Source organism: Mytilus californianus, unplaced genomic scaffold, assembly GCF_021869535.1.
Source record: "Mytilus californianus isolate M0D057914Y unplaced genomic scaffold, xbMytCali1.0.p SCAF_6, whole genome shotgun sequence".
NCBI classification, from domain to species: Eukaryota; Metazoa; Mollusca; class Bivalvia; order Mytilida; family Mytilidae; genus Mytilus; species Mytilus californianus.
The window spans coordinates 30,345,547-30,362,483 of NW_026262712.1; the positions used below are offsets into that span (position 1 = coordinate 30,345,547).

The 16,937-nt window shown below is 33.6% G+C and overlaps 1 protein-coding gene across 2 annotated transcripts; it reads right to left on the reverse strand.

The window, feature by feature from the left end:
• Nucleotides 1-6,716: 6,716 nt before the first annotated feature.
• LOC127705371 (uncharacterized) lies at nt 6,717-13,937 on the reverse strand. 2 transcript variants are annotated; one of them, XM_052209674.1, is made up of 2 exons: nt 13,894-13,937; nt 6,717-8,759 (listed from the first exon to the last, which is right to left on the reverse strand). In XM_052209674.1, the coding sequence occupies exon 2, from the start codon at nt 8,737-8,739 to the stop codon at nt 7,036-7,038; it is 1,704 nt and encodes a 567-aa protein (XP_052065634.1). In that variant the 5' UTR covers nt 8,740-8,759; nt 13,894-13,937; the 3' UTR covers nt 6,717-7,035. The 2 variants fall into 2 exon arrangements, with proteins under 2 accessions (XP_052065634.1, XP_052065635.1); XM_052209675.1 differs by having other exon boundaries at nt 13,882-13,911.
• Nucleotides 13,938-16,937: the final 3,000 nt, after the last annotated feature.

The following is a 16,937-nucleotide window of genomic DNA, read 5'->3' on the forward strand; positions in this document are numbered from 1 at the left end:
TAGAATTCAAACCACAAACGATAAGACATAACATAATATCCAACCAGAATTACAAACGAAACATCATAACTTAATACATGAATGTTGGATGTATAAATGTTATCAGTGAGAAACACTTTTTGTGGTTGTCTAAAACCTTGTTTTACGACTATGGAGTTAAGGGTAAAAATAATTACCACAAAACATTTAGTTGCGTATTAGATTCTCTCAGTATGTAAACAATTATCAATATATGTGAATGAATAATTCAATAGAGGTCCAGATACGTACACCGATGGATGAAATAACATTAATACAAACAATTCTTTAAACTAAACTAGAAAACCCTATCTCCTATATCCTGTGTATGTATATTTTAAGATCGGTAGCAAATTTTCTTGAAGACTAAATCTGAACCATTTATTAAAGAGACAGTATGTTAACGTTCTCCTTTAATTGATCTTATACCTGCGCTGATGTTTAAAGATCTATAAAATGATAACACGTGTATACCAAAACAAAATGGAATCGTTGTAGACCGACACATTGACGAATTCGACTTGAAAAAGTAATCGAAATTTAAGCGAGATTTGCCAGGACTATGAAAAAATATTTGGAAAGCATATGATTTTATATGTCTCATTGAATTAGTTTTTTTTATCAATTTGGACCAAACTAACTGCTTATAGCGAATTATCTTTTTAAAATTCTTTTTTTTGCTTTCATTTCTTTAATAGTAAGAGACATACTCTTCTCCTATCTTTGAATTATTTTGTTCGTCTGCATGAGGTGCACGTGAGTTTCTATGGGTTGCATCCCTTTCTATTTGCCTCGTTTGCTTCAAGCATCTTTGTACATACATATGTAATAGACTTGAATATTTTAGGATTGTGTTTTATACAAATCATCCTACAGCTAATTTGTTGTACCTTTTTTTTTTAAACTTTTTTTTACAATGGAAAATAAATAGTTCATGTTTATCTCCGCCTTCAGATTCAATGTCAACCTTTGTTTGATTTCCCACAAATGCATATTATGTCTAAAAGACCATTTTTGTCACAGCATACAAAAACGAAGTGAACTTAATTGAAAAAGATGTAAGCGAACATTATGTGTAGTTTTAAATTTAACACCAAACACTCTTCTCGAAGACATAATTAAATAATAATATATCAACTGATAAATGTTAAATGTTCGATCTGAAATATTCTCTTGCCTGTGCAATGGAATCAGGTTGAACTATCTGCAAGTACTTACACAGATTGTTGATATTTGATAACGAGGCAAGGATATTTGTTTGTTCCTTTTTACTTTTTAAAATTTTAGGTAAACGTTTTCTCAAAACTTGTAAGACCTGAACTCGTCGTACGGCTAGTTAAATTAGTTTGTAAATAAATTCAACATGATGTAAACACTTGTTCTGATTTTCACATATCACTATTTTCATAAAAGGATAAACATATCATGTCCCAGCATTTATTGACTGTTCGATCGGTGACCGTTGTCCAAGTAACTGCTACTTGTTGGATTAAAAGAATATATATCTTATATATTTTTATTTCATTTTCTGATGTATTTTTACAAGCAGAATCCATATGTAAAATCAAAAAATAATCTGTGGAGTAGTTAATGACGTACACTTCGCCTTAGTATTTCACAAATCATATCTTGTTTTTTTTTTTAAATATTTGTATGCGACTGTCATACAATTGAGAGCTTTAGCTAGCTATAAAACCAGGTTTAATCCACCATTCTCTACATAAGGAAATGCCGGTACCAAGTCTGGAATATGACAGCTGTTTTCCATTCGTTTGATGTGTTTGAGCTTATGATTTTGCTATTTGCTAAATAACTTTCCGTTTTGAATTTCATTGGAGTTCGATATTTTTGTTAAACTAAATCTATCTAAATTGAAAGAAAAAAAAAACGATTTTTTAGAAATTGTTGAGTAACCCCATCATGGAACTTGGCGATAAACTAAAAAAGATATGATGGATGAGACACTTGTTTAAAACTTACAGATCTTTTTCTATACAAAACAATAAAACAATATCTGTATATGATTAAATACGCTTTGTAATGAATTTGTGTAATCAAAAGAGAAAAGTGGCACAACATAACAGAACATTCCTCAGCAAATATTCTATGTTAGGGACTTTACTGTATTATGTTGTAGGAGTAAAGTTTTAGGAACTACGTTTTACAACAAACAACATCATATAATTGTTCACTGCTTTAAATAACATGAAATATATCTCAAAGTACAGATAAAAAAAGCTTTGAATTTACATCTGTTAAGCGACAATAAAACAATGGCAAACTTATAACATCCCGATCTCCGTTTCCTAAACATGTATTGCTTAATCATTGAGGAACAAAAACCAATACGATCACGGCTGTCGTCATTTTGATGAAATTATAATCAATTAAGATACTTATAGCTTCAAACTCACATTTAATTCTTCCCTTTTAAATCAATAATATGCATTTTACAGCCAATGATGGCCTAATATCAGTAAAATACATGTATATTTATTGACGTAATAGAAGTAAAATTACTCAAAATCGAATTTTGCAAATCGTTTTGTATATTTTCGACAAGAATCGATGTTATTAACCCAAAACATGACTCTGAAAATACGTGGTGCTTGCACGAAAAACATATATGTTTCTTTTTCTTTAAGTAAAAGTATACTCTCTGAAGCAGATTATGGCGTTCACGCTTCAAATTAAAAAAAAGAAAATACATGTATATTTGTTAAATTAAATCTTCATCAACGCATTCACAAGTTTCCTGAATTGTTATAAGCAGAAGAACTGAAAACAAAATATTGCAGGATTTCAATGAGGGAGAAATGCTGCTTATGAGAAGCTCCTTAAGTTAGGTTTTTTGATGTAAAAGTCGATGTTTTTCCATCAATTATTTTATACACTCCCATTGATTTCGGACACCGTAACGCATTTTTGTTGGTATATATAACTTTGAATATTGTGTTTATCGCAGCTGTGATTTTATAACAAAATGCCCTTCATGATATTACATCGGACAGATCCTTTTATAACAACAATACAAAGAGGGTCACTTGTGTAGAGGATATATAGAATTAACATACGTTATACTAAATTCATGCAATCGTAATTTAAAGATGTTCAAATCTCATAAATAAATTAAGAAGACAAATCAAGATAACGAACTCACTATTGAAAAAAGTAAAATCACAAAAATACTGACCTCCGAGGAGAATTCAAAAAGGAAAGTCCCTAATCAAATGGCAAAATCAAAAGCTCAAATACATCAAACGAATGGATCACAACTGTCATATTCCTGTCTTGGTACAGGTATTTTCTTATGTAGAAAAGAGAGAAATGATGATACCCTAGAGGACTAGTAATCAATAAGCAGTTGTATCGACCCATTGCTAGAAACCCACCCCCCCCCCCCCCCAAAAAAAAAAAAAACATTTGAAATTTGTTGCGTACAACATGCTTTCTGGATTTACCCCCATCAGGAACGCTCAAACAAAAAAGTTTGAAAGCCAGTGATTAATACATACGTGTTTAAAGGCACACAACTTTAAATTATTTATGCAAAAAATATAGTAAACGAGGGTCGTTATCCCGCAACACAAAAGTGCTCCTTAAAACAGAATCCTCTATTAATTATATACGAGAGGGATGTAAAAGAAAATAATAATAAAAATAAACCCAAGCTGGTTCGCTTAATTATGTTCCAAACCAACGTGAAAAAAAAACCCCAAACACATTTTTTAACACTTTATTTTAGCAATTATTTATAGAGTAATTATTATTTTTCTCTTCTCTAATGTTTATTGAACTGCATTGATTAAAAACTTCAATGTTCTGATGCACTTAAAATAATAGTTGAATAGATGCAGTAAAAGTCTGCTTCATATCTTGATTCACACCTTAAAATTGACAATGAGGGTCGGTTGATAACATCAACTCAATGATTAAAAAGGATGAATTCAATTTCCCCATTGTGAATTTTCGTTTTCTAGATAGCAACATTTCAGAAGCGCCCTCATATTTGGTTTACATCTCCCAGTTGATATCCCAGTGATTGTAATGAGTACTACGACGGTAGCCATAAGTGGAGCAGTAACTGCTTATACTTCAAAGCACCTGCGTTCGAGTTCCGAATTTAAATGGGTTCGTGTTGCTCACTCTCTTCATTTTTGTGTAGTGTTTTATGACCTTATGAAATAATTTTTTCAATAATAGGTAGACATTTTATACGACTTTGTTGCAGAATATTAAATGAAAAAAAGGTTAATGAGAATAAAAAAAAACCCAACAGTGGATAAACATTACAAACAATTGATACGTGTAAATAATATAATCCTTGAACATGACCACATGTGAAAGTCACGAAATGAAAAAATGAAACATCATTAAATTCGATATACAAATCGGATATCGAACTTAAAATTAAGGTTACCACAGGTGAAACTTTGTCGGCCTCATATCTTGTATAACATCTAGAAATTCAGAATGGGAACGAAACTGTACGACAAAAGAGATGATTTAAGCTTCCTTAATTAGAAACATTCAGGCAACGCCTGTACATAGAATATATCTTCCAGTTAATACGATATTTCGGAGCTTACGTTTTACATCAACATGTCCTTAATAGAGGGTCACTGCTCACAAGGAAGATATTGAACCAATGGTTCAAAGTGGATAACTTGAGGTCATTTCTTTACAAATATTACAGACACAATGTCGAGTTGGTTAACCGTTCTGGAATATCTGTGTCACAGATTACCACAGATATGATAAAATTGTCGGAAACATAATTCCGTTGTATTTTCCTCGATTGTAATATCACCGAAAGAGACTGATCATTAAATGTTTAGTGTTTTATAGACTGATGTTTATCTTTTCGTCGTTTTGGTTTGCCATAACGTTGACATGTTTTTCCCTTTGACTTATGAGCTTTGAATGTCCTCTAGATATCTTCTGCCTCTTATAACATTATTAGCACTACTGGTCAAGCTTCATTAGAAATGGCAGAGGATTTCAAATAAAAATCATGTATATGAACGAACAGATATTTTTTATTGCAAAAAAAGAAAGCATGTTAAATCATGACAAATACATAGTTAATAACTAGAACATACCTGCGACATGTAGCGGGTCCGTGACTGAATTAAAGTACCTGCGCTTAAGTTTTAGTCAGGATTTTTAGTATGCGTATTGTCATCTGAAAAAAGTAATGCTGATTATAGGGTGCACAGTTTTCACTGCTTTCAAAATCTTTCTGTTTGAACCCGTTCTAGTTACATTAAACTGTGTAAATAGTGGTGGAGGAATCACGGTGGTAGAAATACTTTCCTCCCATTCGGAGGTTTACCTTAATTGGCAGAAATACATATACAGATACAGATACAGATTACTACAACCGGAGTCGCTTTCGCGATCTTCTCGAATGTGGCAATCAGTCTGGAAGTCCATATAAGGTGTCGTTTGAGATTCGTCTAGCAGTGTCGTTAAAATCCAATAGCCTTGACGTGTGAGCCAAGTAAAAAAGAAGGAATTATGAAACTGATATAGACATGAATCTTCATGAATACTAATATATATATATATAAATATATATACATTGAACATGTTTTAATTAATCAATCAATCAATCAATCAATCAATCCATCCATCAATCAAGTTTTGTTTTTCGACACAACAGCCGAATAGCTTTATCTATGATAAAAATCCAACATAAATTAAAAACAATTTTTTTTACAGTTAAAAGCTTGTTAACAATACCGAGAATTGTCATTCGAAATATTTGTAATAAGGAATACAACTTCGTTTAAAATGTGATCGAGTAAAATAATTTCAGACTTTCTTTTGAAAATCAGATTTAATATGCCGAACGGGATCTGTTTAGAGACGAATCAGAAATTGAATCCAGAACAGTTAATATTAAAAGCAAAGTTTGAGCAGACCAATCAATCGATTAATCGGTAGTCCATAAAAACGATAATAGATTGATGAGATATGAATATAATCTAGACCGAAACTTTGCTTCGGATTTTTCACATGATAGCTTGCATGATAACAGTCCTTAGGAAGACTTATCAACCGACTTTGTGGTAAACAGTCTATGCTTTATTCCCTTTATTCTTTCATGCTTGGGATGGAAGCAGAAACTACCAACTTCAGAATCTTGGTTCGAAACCATGCACTTGTGGCAGGCATGTTTCCACTAGACCACCAAGGAACAATGAAGGAGATGAGTAATTTATATTGAATGTTAATAAAAGTTTTATTTTTGTTTCAAATTGATGTTTAGCTAAATGTCATAGATACTGCAATTAGTTATTTTGTACTACTTCATAAAAATGTGTCAGTAGCAAACATTGTTTTACCAAAATCAGAGATGAGTATTTTGCATTGGTCTCTGTATACTAAACAATAACTTAAACGTACCATTAATTTCGTTGGAGGAAACATTCTTATTACCTATATCTTTATAAAACAGTGACTGAAATAAGTAAAAATATTGACAAAAATTTTCAACATCAACTTCTGTGAAAATGAATAATTTTGAATTTTTCCGTGTTGACTTTAAAAACCCACATTTTAACCCAAAAACACAATTTATGAAGACTGAAATCACATGTAACCTCTCAATTGTAAACAAGGAATTTGGCATTGATGTTCAGTTTCCTTTTCCATTTGTTTTCTAACGGCCAATTTAAAATCGACTAATCTCAGACTTTTGATGTTTTACTTTATTGCCTGAAATTCTGATTGTCGCCACTAATACAAGAATTTCTCGGTAAATATGTTGAATAATACCAAGGCTATACTTAAAATAAACTACAGTTTGACAACTTTTTGGCAAAAACACACAAGATCACACAACTATGAAACAACTATATATGAGAAGAAGTGGTGCGTTATTTGTGTTTTTGAGTATATTTAGCTCAATATAGATAAAGCTTAATAGCTGAAGGAATCCCAAAATATCTATATGAATAATTGAACTAGAAAAACATTTCTAGTTCAGAAACGTCATTCATAAAATAAGATTTACGAAAAGGAAATGTCATAAAGATGTGCAAAACTGTCTTCGTTTGTGACTAGCATCTGCTTCCTAATTTTGTCAAAAAATATTGTACTTGGTTGAGGGAGACCGTAATGTGTGGTTTTTATCTCTTTGTAGCTTTTTCCATCCCTTGCAATCACAAGAATGTTTTGGGATTTCAACCCAACGACAAAAACATTTCCTTTTTCGTCTACGGTAATTCCTTGTGGTGTTCTTAAAACATTTTCATTTTTAAACTCCCAAACCAGTTGACCACTATACAAACAACAAGTAACTTTATTTTCCATCGGGTTAGTGTATAAAATCCTGTCAACGTGCGTTGCGATATATGAAAACACAGGTAAGACGGTGTTTGTAATGGTAGTTATGCTGTAATCTGTACATGATATCACATGTATCTCCTCTGTAGCACAACAGCAAATCAAGGATTTACCATCGTAGGTAATACCAAAAGGTGTAGTAGGGAGAGCGACAAAATGTTTGTTAATTCTCTTAGTCAAATCAAAAATAATTACACCAGTTTTCTCTTCAGATTCTCCAGTAGTTATTGCAACAGTATTGTCGTCTATGCACACCAAATCAAAGGAACTACATTGATTTGACCATGGAATGTTACATTTAAATTTACCCCCTGCTGTCAGTGCTACTAGTCTTTCGCCACTGATTACATAATTTGTAAAGAGATATGTACCTTTATCAGTAACACAGCCTCCCATGGTATTTCCGCATGAAGTTTTAAGATTCCGCTTTAAAATTAGTTTGATATTGTGTACATTTTCCTTTTCTGTTGCCAATATTTGAGCTTGTCTGTTTTTCTTGCTGACTAAATCATTGCAATTGGTTGGACTTTTCTTTATCGTAATTGAACCAAATGTCATGACATTAATCAGAAAATCTTGTATAGAAGCATCTATAGTATATTCTAAGTCAACTCTCTCTATCTTCTTGTTAACAACCATAGACTCAATGCATTTCTCGTTTTTGGTGATCTTCTTTTGGATTTCTCTCATTCCCAGAAATGCTTGAATATCGGAAGCATACTTTTTCATGTTTTCGATTTCTGTGTTGCACTGAATAATCTCTTCATCTTGGTCGTTGACAGACGAAACGATTGATGCGATCTTTACGCAACATTCATTTTCAACTTTATGAAGATCTTCAATCAAATCCTCTTGCAGCTTATCAAGACGCTGGATTATCTGGCTTTTCAATCGACTAACCTCTTCGATTATTTGTTTCTTTTTGTGATGGATCAGCTCACTATTAGACTTTCTGTCTTCTCGGATTCGATTGATATTAATCATTATATCTTTTAAGCTTTGCTCCATATCTCTGAAAACTTCGGAGGATTTTACTTCGTGTGTCAGTTCTTCAAGAAGAATCAATTCAGAACATTTTCCATGTTCCTTTATGCACTTGTAACAAATTGGACATGCATGTTTTACACAGTATTGTAGGTATTTTTCATTGTGGTAAGTACAGAACAAATCAATATTGGCGATACAGGAAGGTAAACTAATATACTCCGAAATAGGGATGACATGGTGGTTTCTTGATGATTTCGAAAGACTGTGGTGTTCTTTACAGTTGATGCAAAGTGCTTCCTCACATTCAGGACACCAGTGTGTAGAGGATATCGTAAAATGTCGGAGATCACATAAAGCACACAGTGATGAATTCGAAGCCATTGTTGATTAAAAAAATCTCACTGAAAAAATACAAAGTGTTAATTCTACATTTTGTTGAAACTTCAAAGAATTGAGTTATCAGCTAAATTTCAACAAAGTGGATTGCATTTGTGATCTCTCCCAATTTTATTTATCTTTCATTAGAGGTTTATGACCATAATATTAACTTTAAGTATTGACAAAATTAATGAACTGGAAAAACGAAAATTGCTTGAACTATAATTGTTTTCAAAGCTGTGTAATTTGTTATTTTTTTCTTGACGTACATGTACTCACAGGTCATGTTAAGAAAACGTGTCGGTAAATGTTAACGAGACAGCAAGCCGTTATTTAGACGAGAGCATACGATTTAATCAAAATATTTTTTGAAATAAAAAGAAATGTCGAGTATGCGTTAATTAAATCGAAATAAAACGATATAAAACCAAAAGGTAACATTCTAATCATAATCAGCAATAGTGCATAACAAGACATCATTGAGATTGGAGCCATCTCTGTGGGCCCCGCTGTGAAAGACATGTGATAAAAAATTTGTATCTTTACCATAGGACATGGAGTTGTCAACTGAAACCAAAGTTTTTGACCTTGACCTTTGACCTAGGAAGTTCTCATACATTATGACTCACCCTCTGGTGTTGGTTAATATACATGTCATGTATAAACTTTGAAATCATAACGGTTCATAAGATATAGAGCGGACACGATCTTTACCATAGAACATGGGATTGTCAACTGAAACTAGTTTTTGACCTTGACCTTTGACCTAGGAAGTTGTACATACATTATGACACACCTCCTGGTGTTGGTTAATATACATGTCAAGTATAAAGTATGACATTATAACGGTTCTCTAGATATAGAGCGGACACGATCTTCACTATAGGACATGGCGTTGTCAACTGAAACCAAAGTTGTTGACCTTGAACTTTAACCTAGCAAGTTGTACAAACATTATGACACACCCTCTGGTGTTGGTTAATACACATATCAAGTTTAAAGTATGAAATAGATATAGAGCGGACAGACTGACGAACGGACGGACAGACTGATCACTATAGGGCGACCCGCCATTTGGCTTATTAAAAGCGGTAAGCAAACTAAATAAATTACACGAAATATTAAGGGGATGTGGTATGATTGCCAATGAGAGAAATATCCAACACAGTTCACAGGACAGATGTAAGAAGCTATAGGTCACCGAACAGCATTCAACAATGATAAAAAAGGCCACGACATAAAAATGTGAAATAATTCAAACGAGATAACTTACGGCTAACTTTATAACAATACAATTTTGAGAGAGAAAAAAAACAAATATAAAAGACACGAGCCAACGACAACCACTGAATTACAAGCTCCTGACTTGGAACAGGCACATAAAGATTGTGGCAGGTTAACACATTTCTGTGAGCGCTTATCCCCCCCCCCCTAAACCTGGAACAGTGGTGTAACAGCACAACATCAAACAAACTGTAAAAATCAGTTGCAAATGGCTTAACTCAACAGATCGGTACGTAGCGCCAAAACAGCTAACAGAAAATCAATATACACAAAGCACTGATATAAGATACCCACAGTTATTGAAAGCTAGTTCAAAGCCAATTACAAATAATCAATAAATCATGACTAAAAATATCGATCAATACACCTCAAACAGATTCAGTGTAAAGACGATAAGACAGTCTGAGAAATGCATAACTTTGTGCAATGCCAAAGTATAAACAAGAAATGATATAACAGGATGCTGTTACGAAGTCTCCCAAACAAAGTTCCCATAATTACAGTCATGCCCATTGTCGGCGGACATTGGGCAAACTTCAGTAAAAATTGGTTAAGTCCAGTAAAGTGATTTGCATTATGAACCCCTGGGAATTGACCTATATATCATTCAATTTGTGACATGATGAACAGGAATATATATGTTTTAGGGGTGGGGATCTTGACCATTTACAAGATATTTGAACATATTCAAATGACAGGGGGTGGGGATTACCTATTGGGTCTTACCCTGTATATCATTCATATCATCTTGGCATGACAAGCCAGAATATATAGGGTTTATGGGTGGGGATCTTCACCACTAATACAAGATATTAGAACTTTCTAAAATGGCAGGGGTGGGGGTGATCCCTGGGGACTGACCTTATATATCATTCAAATCTTCTTGACATGTCGAATAGGAATATATATATGGTTAAGGGGTGGGGATCTCGACCATTTACAATATATCAGAACATTGGGGGTGGGGGTGCCTGGGGACTGACCCTATATATCTTTCGAATCTTTGTGACATGACGAACAGGAATATATATGGTTTAGGGGTGGGGATCTCAAACATTTACAAGATATTAGAACTTCTTCAATTGGTAGGGGATGGGGTGATCCCTGGGGACCCTATATATCATTCAAATCTTCTTGACATGACGAATAGGAATATATGTGGTTTAGGGGTGGGGATCTCGACCATTTACAAGATATTAGATCATTGGGGATGGAGGACCCCTGGGGACTGACCCTAAATATCATTCGAATCTTTGTGACATGACGAACAGGAATATATATGGTTTAGGGGAGGGGGTCTCAACCATTTACAAGATATTAGAACTTTCTCAAACGACAGGGGGTGGGGTGACCCCTTGGGACTTATACTGTATTTCATTTGATGGACTGTATCATGACAAACAAGAATATATATGGTTTAGGGGTGAGGATCTCGATAACTTACAATATATAAGAACTTTCTCAAATGGCAGGGGGTGGAGTGACCCCTGGGGACTTACCCGTTATTACATTTGATGTGCTTTATCATGACAAACCAGAATGTGTATGGTTTAGGGGTGGGGATCTTGACCACTTAAAAGATATTAGAACTTTTTCAAATGGCAGGGGGTGGGGTGACCCCTGGGGACTAACCCTTTATTTCATTTGATGTGCTTTATCGTGTAGAACATTTTTAATTATAAAGATTTTGTCTATCAGTAACGGTTTTCCAGGTATTATTCATTTGAAAATAAAAAAAATAAAATCCCATAGGGTTCTAAAATAAACCCCTCCATTCTGTTGGCCTCTCAAAGTACTCCTTTTAAGACCCCAAATACACAAACGAAACCCTGATTGCACCACTAGCCATGTTAGTCTAACATATTGTGAAACCTTAAATAAATCTGACTAGCGGTTTTTGAGAACGGGTGCGGACAAGTGCATTTTAAAAAGTGGCGGAAGAGGAAGAGGGAAAGGAAGAGGGCAGAGGGAAGAGTAATAATAATAATAATAATAATAATAATAATAATAATAAGAACTGAGCAAAAACAATAAGTCTCCAAACTTTGTTTGCATGTTGGAAGACTTAATAAACAGTATGGGCAGAGTATAAGTATGTAGAAAATGTCTAAATATGAAACAATTAGAGGCTTTTTAAAAATATATTTTGGTGGATCAAGATTAATAAACCAGATCAAAAGAGGAATTGTGTCAAGAACGGTTCTAGACACCCTTTGCTGGGGCTAAAAGGTCAAACATGACAGGAGTTTTAGGGAGAATTTGAAATCTAAGTATGATAGCTTTCTGTCCTTTTAGTAAAAAAGTGAAAGTAAAAGTCCCTTTACTCTAATGAATCTTGCTAATTAGTAGAAGAGCTTTATTATCAGTCCCATCTCCTCTTCTTGAATAAACACTCCGCCCCCCCCCCCAAAAAAAAAAAAATGTACAAAAAGTATATCTCGAACACAACTTTTTGAATGGACAAAAGAACATACAAACGTCATTTCTTTTAGCATACACCGTATTGTAATGTATGTTTTGTTAATCAATTGACCGAGATTACAAATAAACACGAGAGTTGAGAGCTTAAAAAACTAGTTTAACATCGCCACATATATATGTACCTGAGCAATATGAAATATTTTATTGTTTTTCGTTAAATTTAGAAGTGGGTTATGGCAGATCTTTAATATTTACAGTATCCATTCACAACATCAATTGGAGCTCATTAATTATAAACAATGAAAAAACTAAAATATATGTTGTAGAGTTCAAATAACTATGAAATGTCAATTTTTGCTGAAAACTTAAAAAGCTCTTAAAGACGCAAAACTTTAGGACTACAAACGATGTGTAAAACAGATGATGTTGTAGTTTACATGCTATAGTAAACTATTTTACTGTCCAGCACAGAGATGTTGTATGAAACATGCATGAAAACTTTTAATTTTCAAATCGTTGGGTTGCCGTCATAATGTTGTATACGCCACATCTGTTTTCATTTAAACAATTCGACGGAATTTTATGCGACTGTCATACAAAAGAGAGGCGAAAGATACCAGAGGGACTTTCAAACTCATAAGTCGAAAATAAACTGACAACGCCATGGCTAAAAAAGAAAAAGACAAACAATAGTACATAGAACACAACATAGAAAATTAAAGACTGAGCAACACAAACCCTACCAAAACTGGTGGTGATCTAAGGTGCTCCAGAAGGGTGAGCAGATCCTGCTCCACATGTGGCACCCTTCGTGCATACAATTGAAAGGTTTAGCTAGCTATAAAGCCAGGTTTAATCCACCATTTTCTACATTAGAAAATGCCTGTCAGGAATATGACAGAACTTTGTTATTCCTTCGTTTGATGTGTTTGAGCTTTTGAATTCGCCATTTGATTAAGGACTTTCCGTTTTGAATTATCCTCGGAGGTCGATATTTTTGCTATTTTACTCTTTCATAAAGAAATGTACTTGAATATAATCCGAGAAAGATAAATATGACCACGGGCGGATCCAGCTATTTATAAAAGGGGGTTCCAACCCAGGATAAAAAAAGGATGGGGGGTGTTCCAACCATATGTCCCAATTCAAAAGCATTGATCGCCAAAAAAGGGGGGGGGGGTCCACCCCGGACCATCCCCCCCTCTCCCCCCTTGGATCCGGTACTGATGACTGTCAGGTGACACTTTATGATTAGGTAAGCCTACAAACATGTGATATAAGTCGATACACTTTAGACTTTATCGTGTTTTAATTTACATATAATGTTGAAACTTGTACATTTCCTTGTTAAACAATTATGAAAATATACATAAATCAATCAGTAACTAGTATATTATTACATTAAAAGACAAAAAGTATAAGTAAACAAAGAAAATAAACCTGAATTCGTACAAGGAAGTTAGATGTCACTGAAACAGTCTTGTTTACGATCAAAACATTCATGATTGACAATTTGAGTTATCGCGCTTTTCGTTGAATTTATAAACGAATTTTTTTATTGAAACATTTTTGTGCTTCGCTATATTTGAATAGAGGTAATTCGACAAATACATTCTATATGATACTTAATATGAACAAGAAAATTTATGATATTTCATCTCTTAAATTATTTAATGTCATAATAGCATTAATACGATCTATGATTTAAGTTATATAAAAAATTGAAAACAACACGTTTAATAATTTCTTGCGTCCGAAGCGCTTTTCTGGATTTACCTTCATCGAAACGCTCAAAGCCAAACATTTGAAATCCGAAGATGTATAAGTACCGAAACCGTTGAAGAGCTATATGTCAAAAAATACTTAAAATAAATAGCCAAATTCATCTAAAGCCAACTTATATAAGATTCTCCACACACAACAGTTGAGAGATGTTAGCGCTTACTTTTTGTTATACATGTCTTCTTCTACGGAATTAAGGGAATGAAAAACAAAAAATTCGGTGAATTAGAAAAGTATAAACTTTGTTTCCCGGTGTTCATTAGAAAAAAGTCTTAAAATTTGATATTTACACCACGAAAACGATGTCTTGGGTGTCTTGATTAAGAAATTACTTGATCTGTTTCTTTTTTGATATGCGTTGGTTTCGTAACAACATTGTGCCTGTTAAAAATGAGTTATTCTTCCAAGCATTGTCCCTTTATTTAATAAAATTTCATGATATTACCCTAAGAACAAACACTGACAAAATGTAAATATTCGAAATATTTTCTAAAAGAATCTACAGCGAAAAAATTCGCCTAGTAAGTTCGTACAAGGTACATGTAGCTTTGATTATAGCTATTGTTAAGGATTTATTTGTAAATGCAAATTTTGGATAATATAGGCACAGAATAACGATTTTTACCGTCACTTTAAAGTTGCGTTATTGTTCTTCATTCATAAAAACAGTTTCTTCTGTGTGCTACATACAGATTAATATATAGCCTTTTCCATATCGGCCTGGGTATCATCCCGAGACTTTAGTAAAGAGCTGATCATGATCAAAGAATGGTATCCAGGCCGATATGGAAAAGGTCATGAACAAAGACGGTAAAAACAAGTTGTGGATTTCTTTCAAAACAGGCCACAGTTTTGCTTTTTTTTGTCCGCTTACTAATAGGTTTTAAATGATGTCCAAGGTAATATTTCGGTAAATAAATAAAATGCTTGTTTGATATATTCACTTTTTTGGGTTCGGAACGATTTAGTTACTTTTGTGGATTCGGGACGATTTAGTTACTTTTGTGGATTCGGGACGATTTAGTCACTTTTGTGGATTCGGGCAATTTATACACTTTTTGTGGATTCGGCACGATTTATACACTTTTTGTGGATTCGGGACGATTTATACACGTTTTGTGGATTCGGGACGATTTATACACTTTTTGAGGATTCGGCACGATTTAGTCACTTTTGTGGATTCGGGACGATTGCGAGCCTAACATATTGTAGAGATTGTATCTGTCTATTATTGAAGGCTATTAATTGCCTAGATGTAGTTTTGTTAATTTACCGATACAGCAACATAACGACATACCTTACATACTTATTAACTTATATCGCACACCTCATTGTTTTGTGTATTTAGAATTTCAAAATTTATGAAGTTTTAAGGGGACTTGTGAACAAAGTCGTAGTTACGATTGTCCCTAACCTTTTTCTGGTTCAAATTTAAAAAAAAGTATTTGTATCTTTCTAAAACTTGATAAAAATAAGATAAACAAGGAAGAGTGTAGTGTAAAAAATGAAATCACACTGAGTCATAAAATCATGATCGTGACACATATTGATCATAGTCACAACTAGTACATACATAGTAATGCTATCATGGTTCCGTCTGATTCAAAATCAAAAACGTCTACACAACTGGCATTGACAGCTTACCGCATAACATCAATACAACAAAAAAGTACGCACAGTAATTATTGATCAAAAATAAAAACATAAAATTTACTGAAATCTGTATGGATGATGTTTAACCGTAATAAAGTTCTAGTTGAATATTAGACAATATGTGTATTAAAGGCAACAGTAGTTTGCCGCAGTTCATAAATCGAAAGAGATAAAAACAAATCCGGGTTACAAACTAAAAGAGACATGCAATGTGGTATACGTTCGTGAGACATATACCTTCACATGACTGCCACTGGGGGGAATGGTATCACCCTTTCGCACAGTATTGTGTTCTTCGGTACTGATATGACATTAGAAATCATATCATTTGTTTTCATTACCACTTGGCCACAACTGCTAGACAGTGTCCGAGCAGAGAATGCCATCAGCAAACAAACTGGTGCTTTGGTTTTGACCAACTAGTCATTTCTTACTTAGGTTTGTCCACAAAAACTGTAAATTAGTTAAGGATCTGCGCAGTATCATAAGTAGAAGATTTTGAAATTCTTTCTTAGAATATATCTAATGGTTTTAAGTAATGACAATACCTGGCATGACGCTTAGGGCTAGCAGAAAGTACACATCTGTGTTATTTTAGTTTTTTTTCGAAAATGTCTTCTCCAAGGCCTGGTCGAAGTATAAAAAAGACAAGTATGAAAATGATATCAAAAAATCTTTGAAAGCATGTCTCAAAGACTCATAATCCCTACAAAAGTCAACTATTAAACATTTTTGTGGATATGAACATCTTCATTTGAACTTTGATGAATAGTTGTCGCAATGGCAATCATACCACATCTCCTTGTTTGTATATCTACATAATATATTCTAATTATCTACAACATTTCCTGAAGTTCTGTTGTATAGTTTCAAAGGAGTTACTATGAAAAGAACAGGATTGTTGGACAAACGGACTGACGGGACAAAAACATTATACATATATATTTTTGTGTGTGTGTGTGTGTGTGGGTGGGTGGGTGGATGGTGGGGGGGGGGGGGGGAGGGTATTTTAACTTGGTACATCGAATGAACTTGTTGATGATTCTTAATTTGTAAAATGA

What these genes read in the sequence shown, in the direction of transcription:
- LOC127705371 (XM_052209674.1), bottom strand. Translation starts at nt 8,739, where the DNA reads ATGGCTTCGAATTCATCACTGTGTGCTTTATGTGATCTCCGACATTTT.